We start from the raw sequence: 18,033 nt of genomic DNA, 5'->3' as shown, positions 1-18,033 counted from the left end.
TTCAGCGTCCTGCTCGGCCTCCACTGGGTCTTCGGCGTCCAGAGGGACTCTACCTTCAACGTCCTGCTTGGCCGGCAGATACGTTCCGCCTTCGCCGTCCTGCTCGGCCTCCAGAAGGTCTTCTTCGTCCTGCCTGGCCTCCACTGGTTCTTCGCCGTCCAGAGGGACTCTACCTTTGCCGTCCTACTCAGCCTCCAGAAGGTCTTCTTCGTCCTGCCTGGCCTCCACTGGGTCTTCGCCGTCCTGCCTGGCCTCCACTGGGTCTTCGCCGTCCAGAAGGGCTCTGCCTTCGCGGTCTTGCTCGGCCTCCAGAAGGTCTTCTTCGTCCTGCCTGGCCTCCACTGGGTCTTCGCCGTCCAGAGGGGCTCTGCCTTCAACGTCCTGCTCGGCCGCCAGACGGATTCTGCCTTCGCCGCCGCCTGCCAGATTGTTCCGACTTCATTTCCGGCCGCTAGAGGGATTCTGCTTTTGGCGCTGCCCTCTGCCCCCGTTTCCCTATAACAAGCTAGAGTGCACATTCTTACACCCTGACTCCCTGAAAGGACAAACTGGGTTTGGCTTTAAAATAGCAGTTGCCCTTACTGATGTCTGCAATGAAATAACCAGGCAGCTGAAGCAGCAAACAGGGTCTTCCCTTATTATTTAGGAAATTAAAATGTGTGTGTGTGTGTGTGTGTGTGTGTGTGTGTGTGTGTGTGTGTGTGTGTGTGTGTGTGTGTGTGTTGAGCCAGGGGAGTCTTGTCTGTCAGAAGTATGTGTGTGTGATTTCAGCTGTGGATTAACATTCTGTCCCCAAAGGGAATAACAAGGCCTATTAACCGGTTCCATCTCTGAGTGTGTGTGTGTGTGTGTGTGTGTGTGTGAGGAGAGAGCGCTGTAAAGTTCATGTGGGTTGGAAAGCTGGCTGTGAGCTCACTGACTAAAAGTTAGGATTAAGGAAAGGCTCAGTGTGTCCTTCAACTTGACCCAGTCTGTCTCCATTACACACACAAACACACACACACGCGCTGCTCATCATTTCTACTAAAAAGGCCTGCGCTGTGTAGTTTCAGAGCTGATCAGGATCAGGGCTTCACATGGACTTGATGCCTTTAGCGAGCAACGAACACTCTAAAGTGATGAGAGTTGGCTGCCATCACCTTTTAATGAGAAAAACTGAAATGAACTGAACTGAACTGAACTGAACTACACACACATCAGATACACAACACAGACACAGCAAGGCGTCCAAATTAATATTTGTAATTCCCTTTTTTGATTGGCGGATTAGCTGTTACTCATGATAAACACAACAAAACAGTGACAAATGTCCTGACAAAACTTTTTTCTGTAAAAAACTGTTAAAGTGTGACATATTTTACATATATTTCAAATGTCTCTGGTGATTATAATTAACTATGCAGCTGCTTGTCTGCAGTCCCTGCTCTGACTCACTCAATGTCCCGCCCACAGCACTATCTGATTGGTGAGTTAGATATATATATATATATATTGTGTGTGTGTATAAAAAGATCATTATTATAACAGAAAATTTGGAAAAAATGCGTTACGTTTTTTTTCTCCTCTCCTTACAAGCCAGCAGACAAAGACAGTCCTTAGAGATGCGTCCTTTCAGGAAACTTGTCCCAGAGTACAGGCGAGTTGTGGAAGAGTCTTGGAGTTCAGTGAAAGGGCAGACAGGCAGCTGTATAGTTAATTTTAATCACAAAAGACATTTCAATTATATATAAAATATATCAGACTTGAACAGTTTTTTTTACAGAAAAAAGGGACGTTTGTCACTGTTTCGTTGTATTAATTGATATCCAATGATAAAATACTTACATTTGTACAAAGCAAGCATATTTTACCACTGCCATGTTCATAAGAGTAATTAAATACTTGTGAAATATCCCTTTTGAACAGAAGAAGAAATAGTGTTTAATCGTGATTAACTATCAGTAGATTGGCAGCCTAATTTGTGATGATGTTATTAAAGAAGAAGAATTATAAGCTTGGCTGGTTTTGTTACTAATTGCCCTTGTGTTAGTGGTTGATATAAATGGAGTTGGTACATGGAGCAGTGGGGGGTGGGGGAGGTTGGGGGGGGGTGGAAGTGTTTCTGTCTAAGAACTGTTGTGGTACAGTAACATGTTGGTTTCTTTGTCTGTGGTTGCGGAAGCTTGGCTCACTGAATAGAGTTTGGAGATTGTAATAAAAAGGAGCTGTTTAAAGGCTTGTTTTATAGCAGCCACACAAAGCATTATTGGTTGACGTCTCCACTGGATGTATTGTGTGTCCTGCAGCTGCCCAGCTGGCCTTGTCAGGACCTTTTTATAGCGGCAGCCTTCTCAACACTGTAGCACAAATGTTTTCTGGAGCGCTTCATCCTGCACGGATAGGGTTACACACGCTTGGACACACAAGCAGCCACACTTTTAACCACTTTCATTTATCTTCATGTATTTAATATTTTTACAACGTGAACCAAGCCCCATGCAAAACTGCATGGAGACACCTTTACTATTATTTTTCTATGACAATGTGTTGCAAAGTAATATAAAACACACACACACACACACATGCTCACACGCACGCACACACACAGAGTTTGACCCTGGTAGTTAAGCCGGGGGGAGTCTCCGGTTCGCTCTCTCCTTACACACAGCAGCAGCGCTGCATGTGCGCGTCTGGCTTGCTGTGGGAGAGAAAACGAGAGAGACAGATGATTTAAGTGAGACGCTGGGTGCTCAGTGGTGAGGACGCACTTTGGATTTCCTCCGTCTGCTTCCCCCCCTCGATCTTTCCCTGTCTAAGTGCTCCTGTCCTGTCTTTTTTCTGTTTGTCTATTGGTTAGTTCATCTGTCCACCTGTCTGTCTGACAGTGTGTTTATCCCTGTGTCTGTCCGTCTGTCCATCACAGAACGACGTGGCCCAGCTATGACAGCGTCGGCGAGCTGCTCCAGCGGTTTAGAGGTCCTCCTCTCGACCCTGCAGGTAGGGATCCACACTGCATTGCTTAGTATTGTTCAGGCTATTTTAAATACAATGTTGCAAATCTAACCACATTGAGCTGTCAAAGTGGGCTTATTATTTTTTGACTTAGCAGTTTTTTTTGCACACACTGAACATTGTTGAACACTTGTTGCAGTTATTGACATTTTCAACCAAGTTCTTTACAGTAACACACGTCCGAAAACGTCCATTATGTCTTTGATTTAACGCTGTGCACACTATGTGAAGTTGTCACATGAGCCGGCAGAGGCATTACATGATAAGACCAGAGACACCAGAATTAGTCATGTATCCCCAGGAGATTTGGGGCTCTGTTGCTGCGTGCTGACATTTCAGACTCGGTTGACCTCTATCACGATCAAAAGCAGGAGGGTTACATTAATAATATAATGACAATACGTTTATTTGACCTAGCACCTTTTACAGACAAAGTCACGAAGTGCTTCACATGACATGACATTTGTAAAAATACAGTAAGATCCAACGGAAAATAAGCAAGGAAAAAAATTATTAAAAGACCAATGAAAATCAATTAAATGATGATGACCTAAAACCCAAAGTTACCAACATGAGTCAAAAGCGAATTTAAACATGAGTCTCTTCAGCTGCTTTAAAAAAAGGTTCAACAGGGACTGCAGTACGCAAGACGGTAAGAATGGTGTTCCAGGTCCAAGATTGAAGATTGAAGATTATTTTTATTGTCATTCCAAAAACACTTTGAGAAGTGCAGTGTAGAACGAAATTACATTGCATCGGACCACCTTAAAAACAGACATAGAAACCGATCAGCAGCCAAAAAAGTCAATTATAAATAATGTTAAAATATGAAATATAAATGAGATAGCTAGCAATTTAATAATATGAGAAATGCTAAAGAGATACACATGTATAGTCACATATCCCACACACACCCATACATATACATGATATGCACACATACTGTATATTCCATCTTGTCAGTGTGATTGCAGTTGGGGAAAACCTGTTTGGGAACCACACAGACCTGCTCCTCAGGCTGCGATCAGGCTGATATAAATATGTGCCTGACCATGCAAAGCTTTATAAGTCAGAACAAGAACTGTAAATCAGATCCTGAACTTGATCAGAAGCCAATGTAATGAGTGTGAAAGTGGAGTGACGTGCGACATCCTGCTGGACCTGGTCAACAGCCTTGCAGCAGAGTTCGGGACCAGTTGTAGTCGGTCCTGGGACATTACTGTAATGGTGATATTCTATTACATGGTACCTGCTCGATTCTACACGGCCGCGGTGCCCCGTTCCTTTTCATCATTGTAGATTAGTACCGCCTCATGAGTGAGGCGAAGCGTGGCTGGACGTCCTAGCAGGAAACTGCCATGACCTAACGCAACAAACACAAAGAACAGAAAAAACTCGTAACTGAGAAGAATTCTTTGGTGCCAACACAGAAACTAGACTCATTTAATACTCTCTAGCACTCCGAAATATAATGCAATTGATTTGGGTTGGGTGTGTGTGACTCTGGTAGCTGCAGCATCAAGGTCAGCTGGACAGAGATTGGTGGATGAAAGAGTGATAGGTGAGAGGGAACATGTTGCAGGTGTGTTGAATGAGTGGTTTATCAAGGGGTGTGAAACTGAAAACATGAACATAACTGATGCAAACCCACAGGTGTGCACACAAGATGTGATAGAAACAGGGACGAACAACATGCCGAATGTGTTCCTGTTCTGTGTATGATATGTGAGAGAAAGTGTATAGCCCTGTAGATATAGCAATATCTATAAACAGATGAACGGAAAATCTACATGACTGAAAGAATATCACTGTATGCCCTGATATTGTATTACAGCGATATGTCTATAACTGAGAGTACACTCGGCTAACACATCAGAGATAGATACTGTCAAAGCTTTGTGACATTAAATGGGATTATGAATGGAGTTTGTAATGGCGTCTCAATGTGAACATTCATTTTTATACTAAGAGCCAGACTCATCCTAGAGAAAACAAGAATGGGCAGGAGAGGAACACCTCTTACTATGTATGACCTTTTTATTTCAGTGCTACTGTCTCATGCAGAAGTACATCTAGGTCTCATATTCCCTTCAAGTCCGATCCAAGTTTATGGTCTAATCCCAGAGTGAGCCCTGAGGACTAAAGACTCCCAGACTGATTGATCTCAGGTGCTGAGTGCGTGAGTGGGTGAGGCCACATGGGCTTAGATAGATCTAAATGGGATTGGGACAGCACTTCACCAGATCACATGTCACCTTGGCGACATTGAATAACAAAGATGTTGCTGACACTTTGGGAATTTTCATTTTAAGGTTGTTGCTTTCCACACGGCCAAGGCCCAGGAGACGGCCGGCTGATTCCAGTTTTTTTTTCAAACTCTTGTTTTACAAGCTGGACAACAGCTCCGTTCCAGTCCATTGTTGTGTGTCGTGCTGCTGTTAACCTTTGTAATTTCCAAAATTTCACCATGGTCTCCGCAGTAAACGTCACAACGCTTTGAACTGTGGGTAGTTCCCTTTGGTGAAGTCTGCATCGATGCAGACTCACAAAAAGGGCTCTGTAAGTGTGTTCTCAAACCCTCTCGCCCTTTGAAATTCGACATTTGGACAACCCTAAGCCCTTACTGTACGTACACACCGCCACCAACATGAGCTTCTAAAGTTACCGGAAGTCATTCATTCTCAATGGAAGCTTCTCTCAGCTGCAAGGAGCGGCAAATCGCGTTTTGGGAGTTTTGAGAGACCAGAGCGTCAATCAGGAAGTTGACATTTTTCAACTTCATGGTAATGAGCTATGACGTGGTTCAGTGGCATGCAGCGGCTAACGCCAGCAACCAATCAGAAAATAGACGTCCGTTGCGCTGGCTGATCCCGGAGAAACATACGATGTAAACTTTGTTCCTACCAAAACATTGATTCTGAGAACAAGCTCATAATTGCCGTTGTTGGGTTACCTTTCATTTATGATATAACGTTGTTTGTGTACAGGGACCAGTTAACGTTACCTGCCGGTCCCATGGTCTCTACGGTCCCTCACAGTGACGTCCTGCACGGATCACTAGGTTAGTCTGGCGGCTGCTAGCTCTGCCTGCACGTCGCTACGGCTCAGCGGCTAACGAGCGAGCTAAGTGCAAACAGACTGCGACCAATTAATAATACACATTTTGTCATTATATACAGTATGTCATTTATAAAAGGTTTCTAGTGTCAGTGTCTTGGCCGTGCAGTGGCTGCATGAGCTTCTCCTGGTCAAACATAGAACGCCTCCACGTCAGAGCGGCCAAAGCGTCAAAAAGTCGTTGGCGGTGTGTACGTACGGTTACGAATTTCGGAAGAACACGCAACACAGTCCATGAATCTGTGAGTCCGGACTTTAAGATTGGGCATATAACTTTTTCTAAAAGTCTGAACTCACTTGTCACTTGGTTTGGATGAGACCACATTACTGTTCCTCACCTTCGGAATGCTCTGACTTGACAAGGCATTCGTCTCAAGTAGCACACCACATATTTCTGGGACATTATTCATTTTTAAAGTATTGCCATTGTCAGCAGTAAACAGCAGAGTTCTGCTTTCAGCCAGGCGCTGACAGAGTCTTCTGTTAGTAGGCTCCTGTATGTTAGCTCCACGTGAGGTATGATGTTGCTAGAGTGGGTATGTCATTGATATCCCAGGGATTCCCTCTGACATGTTCACTACCACGTGTGACAGCCAACAGGCACACAACTCCTTTTCCTGTTATTCAGACCATTCTAAGCCAGCAGAACAAGTGAAAGAGTCGTTCAGGACCAGTACAGGACTACTGTGTAGTCCTGTACAGGACTACCGTGTAGTCCTGTACTGTGGGCTACCGCCCACACATCTTGTGTCCTTGGTGGTAAATAATGACGTGATGACAGTCACTCATTCTGTTTTAGCGTCCCTGCAGCAGGTGTCTTCAATTCCCTGTCACTGTTCAAAGGCAAGAGACATCAACAGTAGAGAAAAGGGCCGATTCTATTCCACTTAACAACTGACACGCGTCCAATAGTCTACAGGCGATTGAGACGATTTAAGATAAATGTCAGTGGGCTTGCATAACAACAATGTGCTTAAAACATATGTTTCTCTGTGTTCTCCACCTACTATTGGCACATATTGTCCTGATATTATTGTGCATTATTACTTAAACTGGAAATACTCACATTATTGAGGGGGTAGCTTTTTCTTCAGATCAATTTTACACACTAAGATGAACTAAATACTACAAAAACTAACTAAAAACTACATACAAATTTGACAAGAGTTGTATGTTTTATTAAATCTTTCAAATTTGTAAACATTGTCTAATTCCAAGACCAACCAATCTAAATTTGCACCATTCAGTATAATTTTATGGTGTTAGCTCTGAAACCTGAGATGTGCTTGGTTCTAATACTCGTTCACGTTTCATGTGTTTGTGTCATGTTAACTTTTTTGTCTCAGTGTGTGTGCTGCATTTGGATTGGCTTGTAGAAGTGTGTGTGAAACCTGTGTGGATGAAAGCTGGGAGTGAATCCAAGATCTGTGTTTAAGTGGGTTTACACTGTATGAGGGGTAATTCCTGACAATCAGGAACTAATTGTCAGAGATGTGGCTTGGATCCAAGTGCAGAAATGCGTGGAGGAAGTAGCAGTTATAACATCTATCCATCCATCATTTACAACGGCAGTCTGCTTCATCTCAGGGTCCGATTCACAAAAGATATTTCAGTTATGATATTTCAGCGCAATTTATGTGGACAGGCCCTGTCAGAGACATGCTACCAAAGTGTTGTATTTGGCTGCAGCAGTAGAAGGCCAGACAGGTACCAGTTAGGGTGACCATATGTTGATTTCAAAAAGAGAGGACACTCGGTCCGGCCTCGAAACACAAATTCAAACAGGCTTCTCAGAGGTTAATGAACATGCTTTATTATGCCTCAATTGTATAAAAATAACTTCTGTAATAAAATAAAATATGTAACAACCTTTAACAAAAAATAGTTCTTTTCAATTAAATAAATATGAAATAATGTTCTAAATATGACCTATTCTGTGTCAGCTTCAAAATCCAGATTCAACTAGATATCCACTGTCTGATCTGCTCTCTGTATGTGCTCCGATGTCTGATCTGCCCCCTGTATGTGCTGCCTGTCTGATCTGCTCCCTGTATGTGCTGCCTGTCTGATCTGCTCCCTGTATGTGCTGCCTGTCTGATCTGCTCCCTGTATGTGCTGCCTGTCTGATCTGCTCCCTGTATGTGCTGCCTGTCTGATCTGCCCCCTGTATGTGCTGCCTGTCTGATCTGCTCCCTGTATGTGCTGCCTGTCTGATCTGCTCCCTGTATGTGCTGCCTGTCTGATCTGCCCCCTGTATGTGCTGCCTGTCTGATCTGCTCCCTGTATGTGCTGCCTGTCTGATCTGCTCCCTGTATGTGCTGCCTGTCTGATCTGCTCCCTGTATGTGCTGCCTGTCTGATCTGCTCCCTGTATGTGCTGCCTGTCTGATCTGCTCCCTGTATGTGCTGCCTGTCTGATCTGCTCCCTGTATGTGCTCCGATGTCTGATCTGCTCCCTGTATGTGCTCCCTGTCTGATCTGCTCCCTGTATGTGCTCCCTGTCTGATCTGCTCCCTGTATGTGCTCCGATGTCTGATCTGCCCCCTGTATGTGCTCCAATGTCTGATCTGCCCTCTGTATGTGCTCCCTGTCTGATCTGCTCCCTGTCTGATCTGGTCCCTGTATGTGCTCCCTGTCTGATCCCCCCCAACGTTTGGTCACCCTAGTACCGATTGACATAACTATCATAACCCATAATCAGGGAGGTTGTTACCTCTGTGTGTAGCAACAGTCTCTCATTACAGTAACTTAACACAACTCTGCACTATTTGTCCCTATTTAAACTGGCAGATAGTTGGCCACAGGAGGAGACCTCTTCATACAACACACATTTTAATGAGGGTGGTGTTTGGCCACTCCAAAAGATTTCTGTCGGAGTAGCAGAATTGAATCAGCCATCATACGCTTTCAGTCATGTTGAGACAATTTCAAACCTTCAGGATGAGAAACTCTTCTGGGGAGATTGGCGTTACGTCAACATGTAGAGTAAACGAGACATCAGATAGGCTTGTGTAAACCTAGATCTCCACAGCTTCTTAAAGTGCTCATATGCTCATTTTAAGGTTCATAATTGTAATTTGAGGTCGAACCAGAATAGGTTTACATCCTTATATGAATCATTTACAATAATTTTTAAAGATATGTTGGTTTGCATGTTGTTTCTTACTTACTGTCTTTTTTTTTTTTTTTTTTACGTGATTTTGAAATAAACTCAATCAATGGAGGATGGCTGGGCTCATACAGACCTGAGCATATCCAACCTGCGTAGTCGTTGTGTTCAGAGTACAATATTAACCTGTTTAGCAGCTCTTCATCAGTGTGCATAGTAAAACTAGAACAAAAAAATAATTGTATGTACGTAGTTGTATGTACGTAGGTGAATATGAAACCAACGAGTTTGTTTCAGTATTAATTTTATATGGCCACAGAGATTCTGATTGAGGGAAGGCAATCATTTCAGATAGAATAAGCTTTTGATTCATTGTGTCTTTTCTGTCTTTTTGTCTGTGCAGAATGGAGGGGATGTGGAGAGCACCTTAAATATCCTCAATGTCCTGGATGAACTTCTGTCTGCTGGTAAGCTCACATACTGTAAGCTCTTGACCACTTTACTACATTTGACAAGGCAATATCGTGTAGGGGACTAAAGTTTTCTCTTTGGGATAAACTCAGCCTGAGCATGAAAAAAGAACAGAGGAGGGAAGCAGTTTGATAGCCTGGTCCTACCAGACTATTTTCCATGATGTACCAATGTTTGTGTAGAAACATTTTAATCACATACAAATGTTCATGATACAGCGCTAATAACCTCCGCCATCTTGGTCAGAATTTCTTTTGTAACTCCCGCCCCCAAACACAAACATGCGGACCTGATTGGTTCTCCAGTGGTCTGCATTTGAATAAAGTTAAACTTTTGTCAGCTTTGTTTTGCTCCCCTCTGCGATTCGCTCTCATCTTGCCCAATCGGCCAAAATCAACCAATTTCATCTCCATTCAATCTCAATGAGAGCGGACCAAAATGTCATTGTGTGACCGTTGGTCAACTCCTTCACCACTAACAGATGAAGCTGGAGGATCAAACTTTTCCCGATACCCCGTGGGGAGGTACAACATCATGGCCACCAACAAAACTCAGCAAAGATTGTTCTTTCTCGGGTTGTAACAGACCAAATGGCTCCGCATTTTTCTCTGCCGCTAAAAGCATGACTGGACACAATTAAGCTTAGTGACAGCAGATTACTAACTTTTGAATACAAGTGGAAGATGAATTGGTTGATGGAGATAAACAGTTGGTGCGCTGATTTAGAGTTCCAGTCAAAGCTCAAACAATGTGGAAACCATGTGGAAAAGATGATGGAAGTATGACATATCTCATGTTTCAGCTCTTGTTTCATGCTTCGTGGAAGGTGGGTGGAATACACTTAGTGACAGAATTAGTGTAATGTTGACTTTGGACCTCAGCTCATTGGGGTATGAGGTGGTGATTGTTAAGATAAGATAGTGTTAAAGGGTGTGTACTCTCCAATATTGAACAGTGCAGAGTTATTCCTACACTCTCCATCAACGCCTTTAAAGTAAGGTAGAAAGTGTAAGGTTTCTGAAGAACCCTGCAGAAAAGAACACAGGACACTGAGACAGACAATATGAGAAAAGTTCAATTTTCTAGGCAATGGAGACAAAGGTCAGTTACCAGGAAGTCACATAGAAACAAGCTGACGTCAGGCAAACAAGAGCCAACACAACAGTAGGACCGCTGGAAAGCTTGGCCCAAACACTAGACAACCTAGCAAATGACTAGAGAAACAAGACTGGTAGAAATGCTGAGGGGCTAAAAGGGGAATGAGCTGCGGGGCGGGAAAGGGGCGGAAGGATCTGAGGACTGAAGTTGTTGGAGATGGGGCTGGAGGGAGAGGTGGAATCTGAAATCAAAGGAGAGACAGAAGAGATAACCTGGTTAGTTGTTGGTGGGTACAACCCTTACACAGTGGAATTCCTGTTTTTTGTTTTAAATTTTGGATCATGCCACCACCTTAACACCACAGAAAACACCAGACATCCATCAGACTCCCACTGTTTCCCCTCCATGGTTATTTTGTATTGGATTAGTTTCTTGCAGAGGAACCAGCTGCATCTCTCTGTCTCTGTGCAGGTACAGATCGTCGTATCCACTACATGATCAGTAAAGGTGGCAGCGAGGCTTTGCTCATCGCACTGGTCAAAGCCGGCCGCAGCTTCAGTCCCAACTACACCATCCTGCTGCCACTGCTGCACCTGCTGGCTAAAGTGGGACACAGAGGTGAGGATGGATGAGAAATGTCATGGTGATGGATGAAAAGACAAATGTTTGACTGTTGAACCAAAGATGGTGAGTTGTTCAGCAGGAACAAGACATGTTGTAACCACCAGCATCTTTTTGGTAATGCTACTAATAGTGATGATATGTATAATGCCACACATATCATCACCATTGCACTATATCTGGCCAACAGAAGATCGCAGAGCCCACCACTCAAAAACCTGGCCCTGCAACATCTGACAAAACTCAAAGGCTACTTTTTATTCCGAAACGCCAACGACAATATCCAACAACTAGATATGAGAAATAAAAAACGCCAGCCCTGCAATCATGTCTTTACTATAAACAGGAAATCCAATAGGACAAAAACAGCTGTCATGTTTTTAATAGTCTCACGTTACCGTTGTTGTGTGCTTTGTTTGTCAGTTAGGCGACTGTTTTTAATCAGAAAATGGTAAGATCAGTTTGACTATGATTTCTAAATGATTGGTTTGGGTGGGACTAGATCAGCTGAAATGTTCAATATGATAAGGATTTGGGGAAACAGCTTCTAGATTAGATTAGATTATACTTTATTTATCCCACGACGGGGAAATTCTGTCGTTACAAGTAGCAGCATAGCAGCAACAGCAAAAAACAGAAAAACAAAACAATAACACACAAACAAGTAAGCACGAAAGAAATACAAGGCAAGAAATACAAGGCAAGAAATACAAGGCAAGAAATACAGGCAAGAAATAGACAATGAAAATATGGTAGACTGAGTAAGTAAAATGCCGTCAAACAAAAGGAATTTTAAAGTGCGGTTGCCATGATAAGAGAAACAATATTGCGGTGTAAGTGACGTTAAAAATTAAGTTAAGTTGAATGTGTAATTAGAGCAAAGAAGCAAGAGTCGGTAGCATAATTTAAATTATATTAACCTGAGACCATAAATATTGAAAAGTAAGTACTTGTTATAAAATAATATAAATACCAATATTAAAGATAAGCAGAAAGTGTGTGATGTAGATGGGAGAAAAACAGGAACAGAAACTACAACACTATCAGGTAGAGCAGGTGTTGTAGAGTCTGACAGCGGCCGGGATGAAGGACCTGCGGTACCTCTCCTTCTTACACCGTGGGTGTATCAGTCTGCTGCTGAAGGAGCTGCTCAGGGACCCCACAGTGTCATGTAGGGGGTGAGAGGTGTTGTCCATGATGGATGTCAGCTTGGCTAACATCCTCCTCTCCCCTACTTCCTCTATGGGGTCCAGAGGACAGTCCAGGACAGAGCTCGCTCTCCGGATCAGTCTATTGAGTCTGCTCCTGTCCCGGTCCGAGCTGCCCCCCCTCCAGCAGACCACAGCGTAGAGGATGGCAGAGGCCACCACAGAGTCATAGAAGGTCCTGAGGAGAGTCCTACACACTCCAAAGGACCTGAGTCTCCTCAGCAGATGGAGGCGACTCTGGCCCTTCTTGTAGAGTGCTTGGGTGTTATCAGTCCAGTTCAGTTTATTGTTTAGGTGAACACCCAGGAATTTGTAGCTCTCCACTACATCAATGTCCAATCGCTGGATGCTCACCGGTGAGAAGGGGGATGTTTTCCTCCTGAAGTCGACTATCATCTCCTTTGTCTTGCTGGTGTTAAGCTGAAGCTGGTTGAGCTCACACCAGCTGACAAAGTCCTTGATAACCGACCTGTATTCCAGATCGTTCCCCTCAGAGACACAACCAACAACGGCTGTGTCATCAGAGAACTTCTGCTTCTGCTTTACTTCTGCTTTACTTTTCACCATTTCTCTAAATGGAAATGTTGGTATTGGCAGCGGTAACACACCACCAACAAATTGGTTGAGAACAATTTCATTGCTTAAAAATTGGAGAGTGTCAAATAAAATCCCGTAAGATTGTCAGGAAAAGTAATTTCTAAAAGTGTCACTGAAAAGGCCGGAGTGACACAGTTGTTATAAATGTCACAATCTCAAGAGATTTTATTTGACACTGGCCACTAAAATGCCTAAACTTTACATTGGTTGGGCCTCAAATGCACAAAAAATAATCTTTGAAAAAAGAAAGATTATTTTGGGGGAATTTTAGGCCTTTATTTCTATAGGACAGCTTAGACTTGAAAGGGGAGAGAGAGGGGGAATGACATGCAGCAATTGGTCTCTGCACATTGGTGCCCGGTCTACCAGGTGAGCTAAACGGGCACCCCACCGTCCTCTTTTCAAGTGATGAAATTGTTCTCAATCTATCTGTGTGCTGCTAAGATGTTTGATGCCTTTGAACTCTGAAGAACTCCAAAAAAAATTCTGCAGTAAACTATTTACTATTAATAGTAAAACTACGAATACTGCACAGCACAAGTCCTGCATTCAAGTGCAAGTGAAGAGTAAAAGAGAGAAATTATCAGCACAGTGTTCTTCGAATTACTTAACATCTGTTCAAGGTGCAGCTTTCAACTCCAATATAATGCTGGATAGTTTAATGAATAATACTGCATCACATTTCAAGTGTTGTATTTTTTGGAGAAGAATCTGAATCTGCGACGTAACATTCATCTTACAGGTAAATGTGGTAGTACAAAGTTTAACCCTCATGTTGTCCTCAGGTCAAATTGACCTGTTTTAATTTTGGGGGTGTCTTATTTAATTTTAAAGCATTCAAAAAAGAAAAAAATTGAAGTGTTTTTGAAATAGTATTGAGTAAAATTTGACATATCCCAGTCTGTGATTATCCATCAACATCCATTCCTCTAATTTTAGAAAAAGTTAATAAGTTAGTGTTATGTAGTGTTAAAAAAAAGGGACATAAACATAAGAAAAAGTTAAAAACATTGATAAAAAGCGTCAACAAAAGTGTTGATTTTTAATTTTGACGGGAAGACACAAGGGTTAACTCTAAGTATAAGTACACAGGAAGTCAGTGGTACCCAGTTGAGTTGTGTAGTAGGGTGCTTTGGGGTCCTTATGCAAATTATTTTGGAGTGCAATGGTTCTGGAGAACAACACAGGAGGCCTAATAAAGATGAAAAATATTTTTAATAAATGCTATGATCAGCTGATTCAACGCTTTTCACCTTGACATTACTCTGATGACACATTCATGAACACGTTCCGTGTGTGTGTGTGTGTGTGTGTGTGTGTGTGTGTGTGTGTGTGTGTGTGTGTGTGTGTGTGTGTGTGTGTGTAGACCGGCGTATAGGTGTGAAGGCAGAGGAGGCTGGAGCTGTGCTGCTCACTCTCAATCTGCTCCGACAGAACGCCCAGCACGGCAGCAGGGCCGCAGCCTGTCTCTGGGCCATCCAAGTCTTCTGTTCATCAGGTACACACACACTCACTCACTCATGCATGTGCAAACACTGATCAATAATGAATTCATTTTGTCGACATTTTTGAATCAGCTATTTATTTGCCATTCTCCTAGCAACATGTCCTGTTACCTGTGCTGAGTATGTGACAAAGGATAACAAAGCCTGGTTGGTATGTGATACCTCAGCAGCTACTCCATTGGGTGCTAAGCACTTGGAGACCTGAGTCAGAGCAGGGTTCACCCACTAGGTGTCAGTGAAGTAGCAAAAAAGAAAAAAAAAGAAAAAACTGGATGGATCCCCTCTGCTCCAATCTTCATCATTTCTATTAATATGTGATTTGAATCTCCTTCAACATGATATCATATCATTTGTAAGCAACAAGGAAAGTCAGAAACGTGGTAAAAATACAATCTGTTCGAGAAGAAACAGTGTGATAAGCGTACACAGTGTACTAACCTAGGAGAACTCAATGGTTCCCAGCCTCAAGGGTTAAAAGTTCCACAGTTGTGACACGCTTATTGACTCATCCACAGCTGGAGTGTTTGTGTCATTTAGAGCAGCTGCAGTCAGCCAGGTGTTTAAAGGTCATGGCCATGGCATGAAAAGGTGACTTTATGAGGTTTTTTAACATTAATATGAGTCCCCCCAGCCTGCCTATGGCCCCCCCAGTGGCTAGAAATGGTGATAGGTGTAAACCGAGCCCTGGGTATCCTGCTCTGCCTTTTGAGAAAATGAAAGCTCAGAGGGGCCGATCTGGAATCTTGAAAGGCGAGGTAACCTTGCCCCTTATGACCTCATAAGGGGGCAAGGTTACCCCCCACCAAAGTTACCCCCCCTTTCTCTGCTTTGCCCAACCAGAGAATTTGTCCCACCGATGAGAGAGAGAGAGACATCATGGCTTTCAAATGAGCAAAGTGGCAGTTGGTCAAGCCCACACACCCAGCCTCCACCTTGCCCCCTCAAAAGCTACAGACTCAGAAAGGGCACATACTAAGGAACGCTCATTGTGGGACTGGCTCTAGTGGCTGTAGTGCTGCACCAAGGTTGAATTTTGGGAAAGAGACTTCAGATACAGTATTAGGGGACCACTAAGGTCTATATAAAAGAAACTTCAGATACAGTATTAGGGGACCACTACAGCCTATAAATAAAAGCCTCCAAAGAGCACTATGACATGGGACCTTTAAGGGAACTGACCTGTGTCTGTGTGTCTTGAAGAGAGCTACGTGCAGTGGGACATGATGCAACGAATATTTAGCAGATCTGCCAAGCTCATAACACATTGTCAGCATCACAACTAAGTAACAGTGATTACTGAGCCCAGAAGTGCTGAACCGCTACATTACACACAAGTGGATCAACTTGGACATTGCAACTGAGGACTCAGCTCTATTAACTTTGTATACTGTGCTGAGCCTACACGTCACTTTAAAGGGGAACTTACATGTAACTCCAAAAGCAAGTGAACACATATTGAGTAAAGAACTGGTAATAGAAAAAAAACAGGAAGATTATTCACAAGTGGATACTGAAGAGTCAGGAAACGGATCATTCAATGTAATGGAATTTAAATTACACACATTACACTACACCTTTTACTTCTCATGAACATGAATTCCTGTTTTCAGTTGGTCATGTGTTCTCCCCACAGTTTCTACAGCCAACCTTATTGGAGCAAACCATGGACTGGATGTCATCTACTGCCTCATCCCTCAGTGTAGCCCCAAACATCTGCCCACCATCAAGTAGGTTCGCCCAGGCTTCTGCATCTCACACTGACACTAATTCCCACTCAAAGACTGGAGGACTGGACGGGACAATGCCTACATAACACTGACTGAACACTCACCATACCATATTATCCCGATACTTATGTCACGATACAATATAATTGTAAACCTATTGCAATATTCTGCAATATATTGCAATTTTATTATTTATTTCAAATGATGTCCCAAAAGGAAACTTTGTCAACATCTGTTTCATCTAAAAAGAAACATTTCTCTATATCACTTCAATTTTATTGCAGCAAAATGGGACAAACTGACCAACACATATATAATAAAAGATCCATACTTTTGTGTATTAATACAGTATTGCCACAGAAAATATCGTATATGCTGTATCGATTTCCCCCCCCCAACCCTAGAGCCCAGTATCTGTGTCAGTATTTGTTCAGACATCAATTTAATTTATTTGTATATTTGAATAAGAGTAGAACGAAACGTAACAATCCTGGTATTCTTTTAATTACACTTCTAATTTTAAGATATTTATGTGCCAATATAGGTGTTCTTTAGTAAGCTATCATAATAATTACGAATGCATAAATGTAATACTGGTTTATGGTTTTCATAAATATGAATGAGACATGTATGACCATACACATAATTAAAATCACTTTAAACTTACATTCAGTGCCTGTTGCATTCAAACCAATAAACTAAACTGTAAACTAATAAATAATAATAATGTGTAACTTTATTAATCCGGCAAGGGGAAATTAGAATGTTCACTTTGTTGTTATTACGCACAGACCTGAACTACACACACGCTCAGTACCTATACACACTTATGGAGAGATGTCGGAGTGGGGGGGGGCTGCCCGTGGAAAGGCACCGCAAGCAAGGGTTCGGTGCCTTGCTCAAGAGCACTTTGGCAGTACCCAGGAGGTGAACTGGCACCTCTCCAGCTACCAGTCCACCACCATAGTTTGGTCTGTAAGGGGACTTGAACCAGTGACCCTCTGGTTCCCAACCCAAATCCCTACTGACAGAGCTGGCGCCACCCCTATAAATAGTGCTAATTCACCAATGTGATAGCCATGTGACACAGGCTGACTGAGCACTGAGCACAAAGTGTCAACTAGCTGCTAACTCCACCGCCAGAGCTAACGTACGCTAATCTCCTCGCCCTCCTGTTGGACCTATTGCAGGACAGTCCGTAGGAAGTTGGGTTGGGAACCGGAGGGTCACTGGTTCAAGTCCCGTATGGACCAAAAAGTAGGGAGTGTGGATTGGTGGCTGGAGAGATGCCACTTCACCTCCTGGGCACTGCCAGGTGCTCTTGGGGCAAGGCACCGTACCCCCTCCCAACTGCTCAGGGCGCTGGTTTGGCTGGCAGCCCACTCACTCTGACATCTCTCCATTAGTGCATGTACAGATCGTGTGTGTGTGTGTGTGTGTGGTTCAGGACTGTGTGTGATAACTAACAAAGTGTGGACACAGAGTGTAAATTGTAATTTCCCCATTGGGGATCAATAAACAGATTAAAAAAAAAAAAAAAAAATTAACGTTATAATAAACTACCTCAGCCAACCAAAAACATGAATCAAT

At 43.1% G+C, this 18,033-nt stretch overlaps 1 protein-coding gene across 1 annotated transcript in view; it reads left to right on the top strand.

Moving 5' to 3' along the window:
- The window catches only part of agbl1 (AGBL carboxypeptidase 1), a 119,204-nt gene that overhangs the window by 19,091 nt on the left and 82,080 nt on the right, over positions 1-18,033 (top strand). The window contains exons 2-6 of the mRNA XM_032523385.1: positions 2,903-2,976; positions 9,620-9,683; positions 11,257-11,403; positions 14,578-14,709; positions 16,350-16,443. Coding sequence (XP_032379276.1) covers positions 2,903-2,976; positions 9,620-9,683; positions 11,257-11,403; positions 14,578-14,709; positions 16,350-16,443 — 511 coding nt within the window. The remainder of the gene's footprint in view (positions 1-2,902; positions 2,977-9,619; positions 9,684-11,256; positions 11,404-14,577; positions 14,710-16,349; positions 16,444-18,033) is intronic.

The sequence above is a fragment of the Etheostoma spectabile genome, chromosome 8 (assembly GCF_008692095.1).
Source record: "Etheostoma spectabile isolate EspeVRDwgs_2016 chromosome 8, UIUC_Espe_1.0, whole genome shotgun sequence".
NCBI classification, from domain to species: domain Eukaryota; kingdom Metazoa; phylum Chordata; class Actinopteri; order Perciformes; family Percidae; genus Etheostoma; species Etheostoma spectabile.
This window is presented reverse-complemented; position numbering and strand designations above follow the sequence as displayed.